This window comes from Odontesthes bonariensis, chromosome 12 (genome assembly GCF_027942865.1).
Source record: "Odontesthes bonariensis isolate fOdoBon6 chromosome 12, fOdoBon6.hap1, whole genome shotgun sequence".
NCBI classification, from domain to species: domain Eukaryota; kingdom Metazoa; phylum Chordata; class Actinopteri; order Atheriniformes; family Atherinopsidae; genus Odontesthes; species Odontesthes bonariensis.
Genome location: NC_134517.1, coordinates 13659960 through 13678269, shown reverse-complemented (window position 1 = coordinate 13678269; position 18310 = coordinate 13659960). Strand labels below are relative to the sequence as shown.

General features: G+C 39.7%; 1 protein-coding gene across 1 annotated transcript in view; it reads left to right on the top strand.

Annotated features, from left to right (window-relative positions):
- The first annotated feature begins 3052 nt into the window (after positions 1–3052).
- The window catches only part of gpr39 (G protein-coupled receptor 39), a 42165-nt gene continuing 26907 nt past the window's right edge, over positions 3053–18310 (top strand). Inside the window, exon 1 of the mRNA XM_075479156.1 lies at positions 3053–3827. Coding sequence (XP_075335271.1) covers positions 3053–3827 — 775 coding nt within the window. The remainder of the gene's footprint in view (positions 3828–18310) is intronic.

Genomic DNA, 18310 nt, shown 5'->3' with positions numbered 1-18310 from the left:
TTTCAGATACAACAACAGCTGTTGGCCCTTGTCTTATAATGAGTATTCAATGTGGCAAACACTGTATAAGTGATTGAACAAGTAAATAATTCAAACACTATTACAGAGAAAGTGTTGATTTTAAATTAAAGCAGGACATAAAAAAAAAAAAACTCCAAATCACATAAATCCAAACAACAAGTTTGAGTTACTTATTATTTCAAATATGAGATTATGATAACGGAAAAAATGGTGATGTGATGTGATGGCGATTAATGATTTAACTGCTATCATTACTACAAACAAATGTTCAATGACCAGCTGTGTTTGGGCTAAACATTGGCAAATATCTGTCTGTCTAAAGCCCAACTCTTACTGCCTTTGTGAACAATAAGCATAGTTGAACTCTTATCAAGTTTACTCTGCTGTGACTTTATTGTGCAATCTCTTGAGCACAAGCACTTAATAACTTAGTTACGACAAGTTTCTAGTCTTATACTTTGTAATAGCCTACAGTTATTGGCACACAATAGCAGGTAATTCAAGTCATAAATTAAGAGGCCAAAGTATCATAATGAATAATCAACCTCGACTTTTGACAGTGAACGCATTGCTGACAGTGAGGTCAAATAGATGGTGTCTGACAATACTCTTATCAGAGGGTACTCAAAGCTTTTGTCGAATCAGATTCAACCAATCTTCATCATCTTAGTGTTGTTGTGTTAAAGAAATTTGTCCGGAACATTTAGGGAGACAGGCTTTAAAAAAAAAAAAATGCTTTTTAGACATGAGAAGTGTATGCTTTTATGATTAGCATTGAGTGTTTACAGAATTTGATATAAATTACTGGTTATCTTTGAACTTCAGGAAAATCCGTATGAGGACATTTTTGTTATGTGAACACATCTCAGGCAGGCCTTCTAGTGACCTTAATGCTCACCTACGCAGCCATGTCTGGTTTATTTCAGCCAAGTTCCTGTTTGTGGAACTTCCCCGTCTGTTTGCTTTATCATCAAAGACTAATGTCTACTGTCTGCCTCACCATCTGGTTGATAACATTCTTCTTTAAGTGAACATTCCCAGCCATGTTTCTAAAAATTGTAAGTTTAAAAGCATATTGAAAGTGTGAAACTATTGATAAAAAAAAACATGTAATATCCACTATGATTTTATGTCAAAGATGTATATTTCAATGCTGTGATATCTACTTAAAGGATAAGACCGGTTTTTTGACATTGGGCCCTTGATTTCACATTATAACATGATGTTCTACTCACCCCTGCTTGTTGTTGGTAATTTGGAGCTGTTCCGAAGATATTCGCGAGGCGTCTGGCTGCTCTCTTGAGATATTCGCCATGAAACGGTTTCCTATGGGCAAGCTTATACAGGCACAAACTATGCTGTTTATAATTTATTAATTACTCTACACTAGCACTGATAACGTGGAGGTGCGTCGCTTACTTAAAAAAATCCGGGTTACTAATTTTGAATTTTAGCCGAATGAATAAATAGGCAGCAGGTCTGTGGGCTGTCTGTGGCAGTAGCACGACGAGGACGTCAGTAACACCCACTTTACGACAAAAAAAACAAAATTACAATAACCCGGATTTTTTTAAGTAAGCGACGCACCTCCACGTTATCAGTGCTAGTGTACAGTAATTAATAAATTATAAACAGCATAGTTTGTACCTGTATAAGCTTGCCCATAGGAAACCGTTTCATGGCCGAATATCTCAAGAGAGCAGCCAGACGCCTCGCGAATATCTTCGGAACAGCTCCAAATGACCAACAACAAGCAGGGGTGAGTAGAACATCATGTTATAATGTGAAATCAAGGGCCCAATGTCAAAAAAACGGTCTTATCCTTTAAGACAGCACACTAACCATCCAGGTCCAGTCAACACCTTATATTACCTTAACATGGAAATGGAAGCCACTGTAGCATCTATTTTTCCTTCTGTCAACATAAGAGGAAGAAAAAGTGCCCAGAGCTTGTATTTCTATTTTATATAGTCTGTAATTCCAACATCTGTCACTCATGTTGAAATAGGTAGTCTATGAACTGAATAGTAAATTCAACTATGGCTCAAACTATTAGCAAGTGACCATTAGTGAGTAGTACAGCCAATGATTATCCATCAAGTAGATTGGTTGTTACATAATTTCCGTGATTTATAGCATAGACATTTAAACACCCTTTTGATTTCAGTATCCTTTGTGTCCGTATTAGAACACAAATATGTCTACATCATGATGAAAATGGATTTGGTGTTTCAGGAATAATAACAGAACAAAAGTAACACCTTCCACTACAGCAATTCAGAATTATTGCACCTTTAGACCAGAGTCACTTTCAGGATCTCAGAGTTTCACTTTTTGTTAATCTAATCTTGAAAACAATCTCCAAACAAATCTACTTATAAATCTCACACATCTCACCCATAAAGCTTTTACTCTAAATAGTTTGTCTGTTGCAACACATTTTTAACCATCTTAGTAGTCTCAGAAGTAAAATGTGCATTTGAAACAGAAGGCACATTAGTACTGATAAGGAATGGAACCAGGCCCCACTGCTCACTGCTTGTGGAAGTGTTTAATGTTTAACTGCCCTGCCCTCTTCAGAGGGAGGAGGAAATTTACGTGACTTAAATGTTGGCTAACACTTTGGTCAGACTGAGATGAAACCAACTGAATCTGCACAAGGACTTGTAAGGGCAGTGACGGATCTAATGTATTCATCTGGACTGTGAGGAGGTGAAGTAGGCTTGGAACCACACACTTGACTTTTTAATTCATTGCGACAGTGAGTATGAAGAACATAACAGAAAGTGTAAAAGAGTCCTAGTATTTTCAACTGAGCGTTTATGCTTATTGTGATTTTTATTTTCCATCTACTGAGATACACTCCTCAGAGAATCAGGATAAATTCGATGCAAAGAGAAGTCTTCAGTACAAGTTGTTATCTTGAAAAAGCTTTCACCTCTGGATCTTGGCTCAAATCACAGGGACTGCGCCCAGCAGAGCTGATAAGCTGATCAATACCTGGAAAATCTTGGCTCACCACTCTGCAAGCATGAGTGAAGAAACTGGAATAGTAGTAGACAAAGACTGGAGTAAACTTGAGCCAAACTACCCCGTTAAAATCTTCCTGACCATACTCTATAGTCTCGTGCTGGTGACTGGTATTGTGGGTAATTCAGTCACTATCAGAGTAACACAAGTGCTGAAGCGTAATGGTTACTTGCAGAAGAACGTAACCGACCACATGGTGAGCCTTGCATGCTCTGACCTACTGGTGCTCCTTATTGGCATGCCAGTGGAGCTTTACAGCGCTATCTGGTTCCCCTTCACGTCTGCATCAGGTAACATTTCCTGCAAAATCTACAACTTCCTGTTCGAGGCTTGCAGTTATGCCACCATCCTCAATGTAGCCACACTTAGCTTTGAGCGCTATGTTGCCATCTGTCACCCTTTCCGCTTCAAAGCCTTGGTTGGAAAACGTACCTCTGCCCTCATCACATTTGCTTGGGTGGCATCATTGCTCGTAGCCCTGCCACTGCTGATTGCTACAGGCACAGAGGGATACATACCCTTCCGACAAGACACACCCGTCCAGAATCTGACTTTCTGCACCAATCTTAGGGAGCACTGGGTGATGTACAGGGTCAGTTTGCTATTGGCTTTCATCGTCTACATGATCGTGTTGATCTGCGTGGCCTTCATGTGCCATGCAATGATTTTGGTCCTGCATAAGCCTTTGGGATCCTTGGATAAAGCCATCGAAGAAACACGCAAGCATGAAAGCTCAACAGTCAAGACAGCAAGGAAGCAGACGATCATTTTTCTGGGTAAGTTGTTTGTTTTCTATCTTAAAAAAGACATCTGTTTCCATATGGTCAAATATTTTAATTTAGAGCCATTTTTGTGTATACTTGCATTGTGAGAGTGTTTTTTTTTAAATTTTGGGATCCAAACCACTTTAAATTTTTACAGAAATGTTAGAGATTGTTTGGGACAGGAAGATGTGTCACATACCCTCTTAATTTGCTCAAATCAACACTGAAAACTGTCTTTTGTGCCATTATTGGGAAGGGAATGATTTGGATAGGTCCAGGCTATATTTTCAATGCTATGACACACCATCAAACACACACTGCTTGTGCTTAGAGTGCTGTCTTGATCTTAAATATACAGCATGCAGGTACATTATCTGTAACATTAATTTTTTTTTTTTTTTTAACATGACAGCTGTGAATAGATATAAATACATAAATCTGACATAATGGGAATCTTATATCTTAAAGACTGCCCTAATATATGACGTCAAAAGGTGACATGCCCATGTTTTAGGAGACAAAGGACTACTCCAGAAATCCTGCTGTACAATCCTTCAGAGGATTGAAAATTAAAAAGAATGCAGTTGAAGATGTATCAATCTTTCTTTTTACAATTGTTGGGAACATGGCAGTGAGTTTAGTGGAAAAATGTAAACAGAGAAGGTTGGAAGTGTTTTTTATGCTTTGTATCGGGATTTGACCAGAATTAGGAGAGTGTGTATTGGGGATATACAAAAATAGTCAAACTGGTAAGATTACTGTGATTTCATATTATAAAAGTTACGTGTTAGGTACTACATTCTAGAGGCATTAATTTGTAGCAGTGACACATAGCTGATGTGTAGTAGAATATTTCTTAAATTACATCCCAGAAACACACCAATCTTTGTTTGATTAAAGTCGTCAATAAAGTCATGTTGGATCTGTCTGGCACTTAGCCTGGCGACGCCATCCTACGTACTTCCGCCCAAAGATTTTGGCTCCGCACATAGTCTGGCCAAATCCCCCTACCTCGGTTCGCTCAGTGTTTTGCCAATCAGCAAACAGTTGCGAGTGGTGACGCAGAACTCACGCGCGGAGTCCATTGTAGTCCATGTAATTGTAGTTCAACCGCAGCAGAAATAAACATGGCGACGGAAGAACGCTAGAAGCTATCCATGAAGTTGTCTCAACTCTGGAGATCATTGCACAATTAAAACGAGAGCAAGAGAAATGCCTCGTCAATTTTGTTAGTGGCAAGGATGTCGAAGCTCTCCTTCCAACTGGCTTTGGGAAAAGTTTGATTTCTCAAATGGTACCGGTATAATGAAAGCGGATGTGGGAAGCGTGATTCGCGAGCTAGAGCCTCGCGAGAGTAAGCATGAACCTCGGCGCATAACCAACGTCATTTCGACATTATGATTGGTTAAGGGAACTCCGTTACTCCAATGAATTTAAGTTGCTGGGTAAGGTCCCGCCTTCCATGGAAACGGATTCCTCTTGGGTTTTCCCAGACTGTTTGACAGAGTCAACAGTCGGCTTTCGCCCAGGCTATCTGGCACTCAGCCAAATGTACGCTGTTATGTGGATCTGTGGCTCAGTCTATTGATTTTCTAACATCCCTGTTTGCTGATGGGGGCTGTGCAGTGGTGGAGTGGTTAGCAACGTGGCCTCACTGCAAAAAAATTCCTGGTTTTTGAATGCCCAGCTTTGTGGAGTTTACATGTTCCCATGTATGTGTAGGTAATCCGGCTTCCTTCCACAGTCCAAAGACATGCATGTTAGGTTAATTGATGATTCCAAATTGACCCAAGGAGTGAAATTCCAAATTGACCCATGATTGTTTGTCTTGTGTCTGTGTTGGCCCTGCGATGGACTGGTGACGCATACAGGGCGTACCTAGTTTTTGACAATGGCAGCTGTGACCCTAACCCTCCAGCCTCTCTGTGACCCTGAATTGGATTAAGAACGTATAGAAAATGGATGGATGAATGTTTGCTGATGGAATAGCAAAGTCATGAAAATATGTACTTATGTAATTATTACTTCCTTTGTATGTAGCTCTCTATAGAATTTTAGACTGTAAATCCTCTCAAATACTTTCTTAAAACTTTAAAAACATTATCGTAAACTCAAAGTAGAGCTTGTCAAACTGTGAGAGTTAAATGAAAAGTTGTAATAAAGTGGCTATGACACACACATAATTAAGGCACTTGAAAACTTATAGCACAGGTCCAATCAATTTGTGTCAAGAGTCTCATTCCTTTTTAACAAATAAACTCAATTAAAAATTGTTAACAAACATGATATACATATTTTTAGATTCAGTGTTATCTTAACTTTCATATCAGAATATATCATTTATGTCAGTTGCAATCAGACATCATGAAATTTGCCCTTAATTTATACAGAAACATTGCATTTCATTTCTGCATTTCAGAAAAACTGCATTTCAGTTCTGGGATTGAATTTCAATCTTAATTATCAAAGTAATCTGATAATACTTGTCTGTAAACAAGAAAGGTTATCAAAACGAACTTGTCTTTCAACAATACTAACTACAGTAACTGATAACATCAAACATGCAACCCAAGTTGACAAAACAGGAAACCAGTCAATCCTCGTCTATCACCCCAACCCTGTTAACTTCAGTGGAAACAAATCAGTAAAGGAAATAAATTATTTTAATACATTCAAAAGTAAATATATGAATACACTTTTTTGTCATAGTCACACACCTCATATTATCTAGCAAATACAGTACATTTCCAAAAAAAGGGGGATAGAGCAGAGGCACTCTGAGATTTTTGTAATATAAAAAAGCCTTTAATATAGCATGGCAAGTTGGTTAAAAACACAAGGCCTTGTGTTTTTAACCAACTTGCCATGCTATATAAAAGGCTTTTTTATATTACAAAAATCTCAGAGTGCCTCTGCTCTTTCCCCCTTTTTTTGGACTTATACTTCACCCGGTACAGATGAGTACCTGAGTAAAATTGTTTGCACAGTCTCCTGAGCGTTCTTAGCCTCTTTGTGTCTTCTCAAATACAGTACATTATTTGGATTTTACTCATTCCAGTCATACTTAAATCTAAATAGAATCAACAGGGCACAACATCCACTGTTCTAGAGTGGCTGCATGCTTTACACCACTGCATTCGTAGAGACAGCAAGCTCAAGCTTGAGGCAGTGGCATTTTCATTTTCTGTGAATATTGCCTGTCTGTGATGCTTTGTGTGTGTGTTTGGTTATGACAGGTATGGGATTGGATGAGAAGATTAGCGTGGCAGGGTCAAGTGTGAGGCCTGTGAGTGTGTAGAGTTGTGAGAGAAGAGGGTCAGGCAAGTTAACATCTTAGTGTGCTGTTGCTTTTAGCATGGTTACGGCCAACAGTAACCATTTATGCTCTATAATAAATTGACTGTTTGTTAAAGGACAGCTGAAGAGAGACAGGCGGCAGGGGGCTGAGAGAGGGGGAATGACATACAGCAAAGGGCCGTCCGATGCGGGACTCGAACCGGGGTCAGCTGCAGCGAGGACTGTAGCCTCTGTACATGGGGCGCCTGCTCAACCCACTATGCCACTGACCACCCCCAAGACTTTTTTTTATCAAAGAATAATCAATAACTACATCATCATCTGAAAGTAATGATTGAGTAACAGGCTATGGCTAATAACTACATTGACAACCCGTTTCGCGGATAATCAGCGTTGGCTCCAAAAACAGCGGCAGCAGTCCTGGCATGACTGTGGCAGCATCTTACAGGCTTTTACAGCTGCTCTGGCATCCTCTGGCACTCTTTGGCACCATGTGGCACCCTGTGGCAGCTGCCTCTGCAAAGCTGTAGCAGCTCAGCTTGCCACTGGAAGTGTCATTGCTAGTTGCCACTGCAATGATTTGAGCTTGGCCCTGCTATGCATCCGACGCTTTGCATTGCACTTGGTGGTGTATGGCTTGGATGCAGCTGCTCGGCCATCGGCCCATTCCATGAAGCATTTGCTGACCCCGCTCTGTCATTTTACGTGGCCTACCACTTCATGACTGGGTTGCTGATATTCCTAATCGCTTCCACTTTGTTATAATACCCTTGACAGTTGACTGTAGAATATTTAGTAGCGAGGAAGATTCAGACTGGACTCCTGGTTCCACAGGTGGCATCCAATCACGGTACCACGCTGGAATTCACTGAGCTCCTGAGAGCGACCCATTCTTTCACAAATGTTTGTAGAAGCATTCTGCATGCCTAGGTGCTTGAATTTATACATCTGTGGCCATGAAAGTGATTGGAACACCTGATTTTAATTATTTGGATGGGTGAATGAATACTTTTGTTACTATAGTGTATTCTATCAATGGACTGTACAACTAGTGATAATTGGTAAAAGTTTGTCTTAACCACCACAAACAATTACTTTATTCTCTATATAGTGTTACAAAGACATTATGAAAATAGATATAGAAAAAGCTATATAGTAAAGCTTCTCAACAATATTTTCCTGTTGGAAACCAGTTCCCATTCAATGAAGTTATTGCAAAGAGGACTTTTAGCTTATCCAAGAGATTGAAAAAATGTCCAACTGACAAACGCCCATTTCTGTTCTTTACCCCTACTTGGCAGGAGTGAAAAAGTAGAAAAAATGTTATAATCAAAGTTATAGCTGAGGCAGGTGATCCCAAAAGACCAGAGTAAAATGTAACAGGTACAGAATTTAACTTGGACTGTGGAATGACACACTGCAAATAAAAGATGATGATCAAGCAACTGGCAGGGGACACCAAAGAGTATGAATATACTGAAGGAGGCGATGAGAAGTGCAAAGTGGTGAGCATAGGGAAACCGAGCAGAGGGCAAATCAACATAACTCAGAACGGATGTGAAACAAACACAGGAAACAAAAATAACTGCAGAAAGAAGTGTGGCGGGGGGGATTTATGTTTTCTTTAATATACAAATACTAATGTTATAGATTGTATGACAACGCCACCTGGAGGTTATGTTTCCACCCCCAAGAAATTAAAGGTAAGCATAAAGCACCTAGGTTTGTAAGCACACCCACAGATGTGATTCCAGTGTAATGTCTTTATTTACATAAAATCTTTTATTTGAACTGTTCTTTATTCAATATAAATACAAGAAACTTGTGCTAAAGAAAATAAAAATAAAATAAAATAAAATAAAGGACCAGACTCAGTGAATAATTCCTACACTCCGTATTATATAGATCAATGAGCAGTGCTGACCAACATATCATTGGAGTCATCAGGTGGGAACCTCCTTTCATCAGTGTTTCGTCTAGTTGGGCCCACAACACCTCCAGGAGGCTAGACAATGACCACTGGCGTCCCAGAGTCACCCCCCTAATGCCAGCCAACACTGCCCCTCACACCACAACAACCATAATCTACCTCAGCCTCTCACCAACTGCACACCAGTTACAGCGGGGTGGGGATGCAAACCCTGGTTCGGGTAGGGGAAGAAATAAAAGAGGTAAGAAAAGCAGGAATGGGATTCAAACCCTGGTTCGGGTAGGGGTAATGAAAATATAGAGGGTGCCAGAGGTGGAGGAAGGACAAGACACACTAGCAGATTCAGCAGACAAACTCACCTAAACAGTCCTATAATCACTAAAATACCAGCAAAAACAAAGCCATACAACTCACTCTCACCAACTGCACACCAGTCACAGCGGGGTGGGGATGCAAACCCTGGTTCGGGTAGGGGAAGAAATAAAAGAGGTAAGAAAAGCAGGAATGGGATTCAAACCCTGGTTCGGGTAGGGGTAATGAAAATATAGAGGGTGCCAGAGGTGGAGGAAGGACAAGACACACTAGCAGATTCAGCAGACAAACTCACCTAAACAATCCTATAATCACTAACAATGCCAGCAAAAACAAATCCATACAACTCACTCCAAGCCAACTCACCCAAAATGGCCGCCTGGTTTCAAAAGGATCACATGTGCCAAACCCTCCACTTAAATAGCTTGAACTTCTTCTTTGCTTTTTCAAAAGTCTGTTTACCCTAAGTGCCCCCCCTGCTGGGCCCCCAGCTGCTATTGCATCTTCTAATCCAAATCCACTGGCTGGATTTTACTGCTTTATCTGAAACCTCCTGCACTATTTTCCTCACACTCTGTCCACTTACACCCAGCTCCCTCAACAATGAGACAACAGACTTTGCAAGAAATCCTCTACATCCTACTTCCACTGGACAGATTCTAACCTTCCATCCTCGCTGCTCTGCTTCTGCCCCCAACTCCACATATCTAAGCTTTTTCCTTTCATATGCTTCCGCTACTAATTCCTCCCAAGGAACAGTCAGCTCTATGAAATAGACTCTCATTCTACTCCTAGACCACAAGACTATATCAGGCCTTAGGTTTGTAGAGGCTATTTCCTGGGGAACAACAAGCTTATTTCCTAAATCTACCTGCATCTCCCAATCACAAGCATCCTCCAAGCTGCCATGCCTCCTTATCGTCTTTTTAACTTTCTCCCCCTCTTGAACAAACTGAATTGCAACTCTCTTCACCTTGGACTCTCCTAAGTTTACCTGCCTTCGTTTATCTTCAATACCTGCAGCTAAGCTTCTTAATACTTGGTCATGTCGCCATGTATACCGGCCTTGTGACAGACTAACCTTACAACCTGACAAAATATGCTTTAGAGTTTAAAATAAGTTGTAGTTCACTGTAATAAAATCCAAAAGTAGTTATAAAACTTGATAACTCCACCAACCCCAGCTAAATGAACAAATGGTCAGAATCAGACAATTAAAACAGCAATTGAGTCTTAAATTGGGTTAAAGAAATTAAACATGCAACACCTTCTCAGAATAAAATTAAACAAATAAACCCAAATACAAGTGAACACCAAATCAGGACTTCAGTACGAGCAATCTAAGTAAAGCTCCTCAGATCCTGTTCATAGCATATGGGTTAGACATGGACTAATTTCTTTGCATTGGCTGGACACGAAACCTACATTTCAAGCCTGAACGACAGCACCTACAGATCAGTGCAGGTGACGACCCGCAGCAATTACAGGTGGAGACAGAGGGAAAGATGCGCAGAGACAAGACAAAAGCAGCTGGGACCACCAGCACCACAACACGCCTGGGAGATAAGGCACAGCTTCACCACACAGGGGAGGAAGGTGAAGCAGTAAGCCACATCCCTACCACTAGGAAGGTGAAGGTGCACAAAAACACTCCGGCCCAAATGCCACAGCCAACACAACCTGAATTTCAAATGGATATAAGAGCCAATACAAGGCATGCGAAGAGCCATGCTGCTGCAGCCCACCACACCAGCATCAGTTACACTGAAACCCATCGAAGGTGATAGATAATGCTTTTTTATGCTCAATAACAATTTGACACAATTTTCTGAGATTTTAGAGAGATTTTATGAGATGTACGAGACAGGCTTTGGTCAAAATATCTGTTGGTTTAAGCATAGTAGCCCTTGTCTGACCCCTACTGAAACATTGTGAAACAACTTTTGGTGATGTCAGCGACTACTCCTGACAGAACCGTGGAATTAAATCAGTTTGAAGTGGAGTTAAGAAGCTGCTGGAGATGTTCAACCATCAGGGCTTCAATGGGATGTTGCTGAATGGTTAGTTTCTGTATGTTTATACATTGGCTACATGCCTGCCTGTCAATAAAACCTGGGCAAAATCTGTTGTATAATTTATTACAGTAAACGCAAACATAATTAAAATATCCCAACAGTCATACCAAAAACACTCCAGCTCTCTATAGATATTGATAATTAGCTGCAGATGCTAGTAAACAATGATTTTTGATCAACTGTAGTGGAAAAATCTATTTTTTTTTTTTTTAACTGCATAACTTATAGTAATGCATGTGTATCGTTAATTACTATATTTACAGATTTAGTATATATTAATTTTAATTAAACAATTTTACTTGGAGACTTTTTCAGAAACATGCCGATAATGTAATGTTAACTCACTGAGTGTAGTACACAACATTCAGTGTAGCAATGAGAGTGAGAAGAGGACCGGGTTGGGCTGAAAACACACCATATCCATACAGCTGAGTTATCTGATTTACAGAATGTAACTGTTCAACTAGAAAGCATTCAGTTAAAAAATGAACAGCAACAACTCATTAAAAGCTGAAGTACTTCATCTTCATTTCCTAAGCTATTAGCGTTACCTAATAATAATGATAATAATATTACTAATAAAATACTTTATTTATAATACATTTTACATTGTAAAAATATCAAAGTACTACAAATTAATAGAATAAAAAAAAGAGGGCAAAGAGCATAAAATAAAATTTATAAGAGAAAAACCAAGGTGACAAAAGGGATTAAAAACTATGTCTATATGTAAATAACTTTAAAATCAAAGGTTTTGCCTACACTGAAAAAAACAACTCATAAGATTTACTTAAAAAACCATTTGCAAGTATTTGCACTCAAATGATTTAAGTAATATTTAATGCTGCAATATCAAGTAACACTCACTTGCCAGTATCAAGTAAATTTTACTTACCATAAAACATAACAGTTTTTAAGATATTAAGTAACATTTACTTAATTACATCTAAGTTTTAAGTTATATTTATTTAAACAAATTAAGTAAAGTCTACTTGTTTTTCATAGGCAGGAACATCATTTTACTCAAAATTTTAAGTAAATTTGATATATCTGTAGTATTTGCTGTTATGAAGTAATTTAGTAGATTTTAGCGATACACTTTCAGAGTAAAGTTTATGTAGTATTTCTAGGTTTATGTACATACAACTATTAAACATTTAAATTGTATGAAGAAACCTAAGTAAAACTTACTCTTCCCCCATAATTCATGTATTAAGTTAATACAATTTTTAATTTTACTTAAGAAGCTGTAGTTCTTACTGAATCTTAAAAATACAAGGTAGAAATTATGACAGTTACTCTAATAGAGTTTACTTCACCAAAAAGTCACTTTTTTCAGTGTAAGAGGAATGTTTCAAGTTTTTGAAACTGTCTGTGAGTTGTTGAGCTCTCAGGGTGTCAGGGAGGGTGTTCCACAGACGTAGGGCAGCAGCTCACAAGGCCCTAATTTCTATGGTGCTCAGCTTTTTCCTGGAAACGGGACAACAGTTTGAATATAGAGCAGAGGGAGCGTATTGTGGTTTGTGGGATGAGTAGTTCCTTGAGAGAATGGATAAGGACGTTTACACTTATGCACTGGTGAGTAAGAGGAGAGACCTTAAATTCAATCCTGACGGAGACGGGAAGCAAGTGGAGGGAGTGAAGAAGTGGTGTCACATGTTCATATTTTTTAACTCATCAGGATCCCGGCTGCAAACTCTTGCTCGAGATCCCAATGAGAAGTGTGCTGCAGTAATCCAGTCTGGGGGAAACTAAGCCGTGGAAAAACTTTTCAGAGTCTGGGAGGATGAGAGTGGGGTACAGTCTGGTGATGTTATGGAGGTCATGGAAGTAGATCTCGCAGAGATTAATATGGGATTCTTAGGTGAGGTAGGGATCCATTTTTACAAGTGTGTAAAAAGGAGGATATTATGTTCATAGAAGAAATGGTTCAGAGAAAGTGATGTTGGTTATGGTTGATGGTCTGGTAAGAGGTGCCAACCATGATGGCTTAAATTTTGGACCTATTTAAGTTGATTAAGTTGTGCTCCATTCACGCCTTTATCTCCCCCAGAAAGATAGTGAGTGGAGAATGGGCTGTTGATGATGACAATGAAGTTGTCATCAGCATTGTAATGGAATGAAATTTCATGGCGGCTGATGACTTAGCCAAGAGGGAGTAGGTAGATGATGAAGAGAACGAGACCAACTATGTCAGCTATGTCGAATGGAGCAGACAAATGGAGGGGGATGAGGTGAGAGGGAGAGCCCTCATCCGCTGCCATCAAGAGGTTGTCTATGATTCTTACTAGAGCTGTCTCTACTGTGGACAGAGCAAAAACCAGACTGGAATTTTTCAAAAAGGTTGTTTTGTTTGAGATGGTCTTGAAGGTAGACGGCAACTACTTTCTCCGGTACTTTGGATTTAAATGGTAGATTGGAGACAGGTCTGATCATTTTTTAAGCAGGAGGAACATGACCAGCTTGGAGAAAATGGTTGATAACAGTAATGATCAGACGACTTAAAGCAATACAATGTAACTTCTCAAAAAGCCCACTCTGGAGCTCCCCCTACAGGCTTGGAGGTAATGTACGGTTACACTGTCGTAAATACAACACCCTTTCGCTTTCACGTTTCACGTTTGTTGACGAAGGTGCAAGCTATGTCGACCGAGAAGGTAAGAGTAATCAAATGTACCTGGGAGCGTGAGAGGGGTCTATTTGTTTTTGCGGTAGGTGTGCCAGAAAGCAAGTCGAAGTACTTCCGCTCAGCTCCCGGGCCGGTCCAGCAAAGTTACATAGCGCAGTTTTTCCTACTCAGCCCACCGAAGGGCATAGGAGACAGGCCAATCGTAATATTAAAACTCATTCTAGCCGCACAATTTTTTTCGAGCTGTTATTTTAAGGTAGAAATATTACATAGTATTGCTTTAATGCAGAGGTGGGCTTTTACTAAGGTGGTTGGAAAGGAGTTGAAAGCACAGGTGGCAGGTTTCATCCTTCTGTTGATGTCCTTTACGTCCTTCTGGTTAACTTCAGGAGGAAAATTGAGGGGGTGGGAGATGGCCGGCAGTACATGTGTTGGTGGAACAGCTTGGGTTATCGGTTTGTGCCAGAGGCTTTGTGGTGCCAGTGAAGGACCTGATCTGCTGCCTTTATCTTCTTTATATCTTCCACAGCTCATCTCTGAACCAGGGTGACTAGCAGGTGAATGTGACTTCTAGTTTTAACAGGGGTTTGGTAGTCCAGGAGGCTGCTCAGATGGCTGTGGTAAAAGTCCACCACCTTGTCAGCTGAAGAAAAGTTGGTGGTACGATGTTGAAGTTCTGCTGTTTAATTTCTGTGTTGAATTTTTTTATATTTCTAAAGTAGATTTGCCACTTATCTTTGTAAGGCATGCGGTTGATGGTAAATCCATGAAAAAGACCTTATGATCAGACATGGCCAGATCTTAAATCTGCAGGTTGGCAAGTGGGACAGAATTGATGATGATAGTTAGCGGAGATAAGTCGAGATCGCTGTGCTAGAACATTGACAGGGCACCACTATGGCCTGTTTTGGGAGCTTTCTGGAGGTAATTGTAACGAGTGGGACAGATCTTGTTAAGAACTGAAATGGTATCTGGTTGATCTTGCATGAGGCAAGATTTGTCTGTATGTCACTGGGCAAATAAAACAGCTCATTTTAGATAGTTGATGAATCAGCAAGTTGTTGTACTGGTTGAAGTAAATTGAAATCCACTCCATGTGGTTAATCTCCCATAATAAGGAAGAGGCCTACAGGAAGGAGGTCATCCACCTTGAGAGCTGGTCCCGGGAGAATAACCTCCTGCTGAACGCCAGAAAAACTAAGGAGCTGATTGTGGACTACAGAAGGAAGCAGCAGAGTGACATCCGTCCACTCTGCACCGGCGGGTCTGAGGTGGAGAGGGTGGACAGCTTCAAATACCTCGGTGTGACCATCCCACAGGACCTGTCCCGGTCACTGCACGTCAACAGGACTGTTAAAAAGGCCAGGCAGCGTCTGTTCCACCTCAGAGACTTCAGGCTCACCCTCAAGGTGCTCAGGAACTTTTACACCTGCACCATTGAGAGCATCTTGAGTGGGGAAATCACCACATGGATGGGCAGCGCAAAAAACAGGACCTCTTGGCCCTTAGGAATGTAGTCTGCTATCAGAACAACCCTACCCGACCTGCAGGACATTTACGTCAAACGATGCAGGTCAAGAGCTGAGAAGATCCTCAGGCAGCCCCACCACCCCGCACACTCACTCCTCTCCCTGCTGCCTTCAGGCCGTTGGTTCTGCAGCCTGAGAATCAGCACTGAGAGGACGAGGAAAAGCTTCTTTCCCCAGGCTATCCGTCTGCTCAACAGTGAGCGTTAAACTGGACTGTATCACTTTCAGTTTCTGTAGGTTAATACTGTTAATACTGTACATTTAAGATACCTTATACATTTTTTTATCTTTTATCTTATACACTTTACACAGAGACATTTTTAAATTGTGTGTACTACTTTGATATGGCTCTTATATTATTCATATTCATAGTTAGTTTTAATTCTCTTTTTATTGGTAGCAGGACAAGGAAAAATTTCACTGCACATTGTACTGTGTGTGATTGTGAAAGTGACAAGTAAAACTATCTTGGTCTTGATGTTGTCCATCCTGCCTACGAAAAGGTTTTGCCATGGAAGCACCCAAACTACTTCTCCAGGGAGAGACAGTTTTTTGATGAAGTGTTCGAGGAGAGCCAGGATGGCATGACTTGACTGGGAGTAGACAAACACTCTATGGTCGAGAAAGAAGCCCAAGTTATTTCATTTTTTTCATTTTTTTCAAAAGGAGAAATTAAAGAAAGAGGGGGAGTGAAGAGAGAGGAAAGGAGGGAGCTTGAAAAGATAGACACCAAGAGCCAAGAACCGGCAACCAACTGCTGCATCTGTGGAGAAAGAAAGCAAACTGCTTGCAAACCATGCACGGAATCATCAGGAGCACCTTCAGAAACATAAATGGAAATAAACACACAACAAACAAACAAACAAACAAACTGTTTTTTCGCCCAGTTGATCTTTGTTAAATAGTCAAAAGTCAGTCTGTCAGGTTTTTTTTAAATGTGTTAAAGTGTTGTGTGATGTTATTTAGTCTGCATGTGTTGTCTACCCTTCATAAAAACTCGTTTGGTCAGGATGCATAATAAAGTTGGGTATTTTTTTCTAATCTTCTAGCAAAAACTTTACGGATTACTTTTAGGTCTAGGTTTAGTAAGGATTTTGGGCAGTAGATTTATGGGAGTGTGGGGACTTTGCCTGGCTTCAAAAGTAGACAGATGTTTGCAGAGTTCATGATTGGAGGTAGTGCATTATTCTCCTTAATTTGCAATATCATTCTAGAAAATGCTGGAGCCAATGTAGACCCAAATTCTTTGTAGAATTTTGCAGGAAAACCTGTGGACCTGGGGCATTATTACAAGGCATATGTTGGAGGGCTTCATGGAGTTCTCCTATTGAAAGAGGTGAATCCAAAGCCATAGCCTGTCCGTGATGTTACGAAGAAACTGATAAATGTCGTAGTCTAATGGGTCAATTTGTGAGGAGTATAATAATTGGTAGAAGTCCCTGAAAATGTAGTTTATTAAATCAGTGTGACATTTCTTGATGCTTCCTTAACAGAGGCCATAGTTATTGTTTCTTTGTTTGTTTTTAATTGTTTAGCTAGATATCTCCTAGACCTGTTGCTATGTTCAAAGTTCTCCAAACAAAGCACTAGGAACTGTGTGTGTTTTTTTTTAATTAATTGTTTAATTTAATTCCAGTTCAGCTTATCTTATTCTGTTTGGAATGTGTTCATCTGGGGAAGCACCGTAGGCATGCTCTAATGATCTAATTTGTATTTCTAATTCTGATACCTTTGAATTCTTTCTTTTTCTTATGCAAGGAAAAAGAGATGACTTTGCTCCACAGTACTGCTTTTCCTGCTTCCCAAATAACACTTGCTGATATTCCTGTTAGGTCATTTCCCCCCCTAATATCTTGTTAATTCTTTTTTAAAGAAATTAATAATATCAGGATCTTTAAGTAATGATGAATTAAATCTCCAATTTCTAGATGGTGGTGTGGTGTTTGCTTTTCTAAATCTTCTATTCTGAAATACTGTCTGAATGCAGTATCAGACAGCAAATAAAACAATCCACATTGTTTATAGGAAAAGTCAGAGCATAATATTCTAAAATACATCAGTATGCATTAAACCTGCTGTACATTGTGAACTTTATTGCTGTTTTCAGGTCAGTTTATTGGAAGTTTCCACCCTCAAGCAATGCTACCTCTGCATTTACCAGCACATGGAAGGTGACATGGTGTTTTAGTTTGTGAAGCTTGAACCTGCAGCATTCAATCCATTATTTCACCTATATCTTACAGGGTAACTTCAAACTGCATATAAAAAGTTTAGATTTGTGAAAAAGTAAGAAGTGGAAGTTTGACACTGAAAATGAATTTTCAAAATTGAATTGTTAATTAGGCAACATGTAATGACTCATTGAGTGTGTGCTAGTCTTTTATGCAAACTGTTTGCTTCTTGGAAATCTCAGTATTAATTATGTGCAACATTCATACCACACACCACATCTCCAAACTCTTATAGCCAACATCGTAGAATATTGATGAATGCATAAATATTGATGAGGATGGATAAAACGTGGATTGTGTGTATCTTTTGGTAGTCCTGGTCTACTTTTAAATATTTCAACATTCATGCTGAACCCCAGTTCAAAATTTTGAATTGAGTGCACAATAATCAAGATGTTTTGAGTCTGAATTACTTGCCTTAATTCTCCAACAGCCAAACGTCAAATTCTAATCACCTCAGTTGTTAGCTTCTCCAATATTTACTTTTCATAG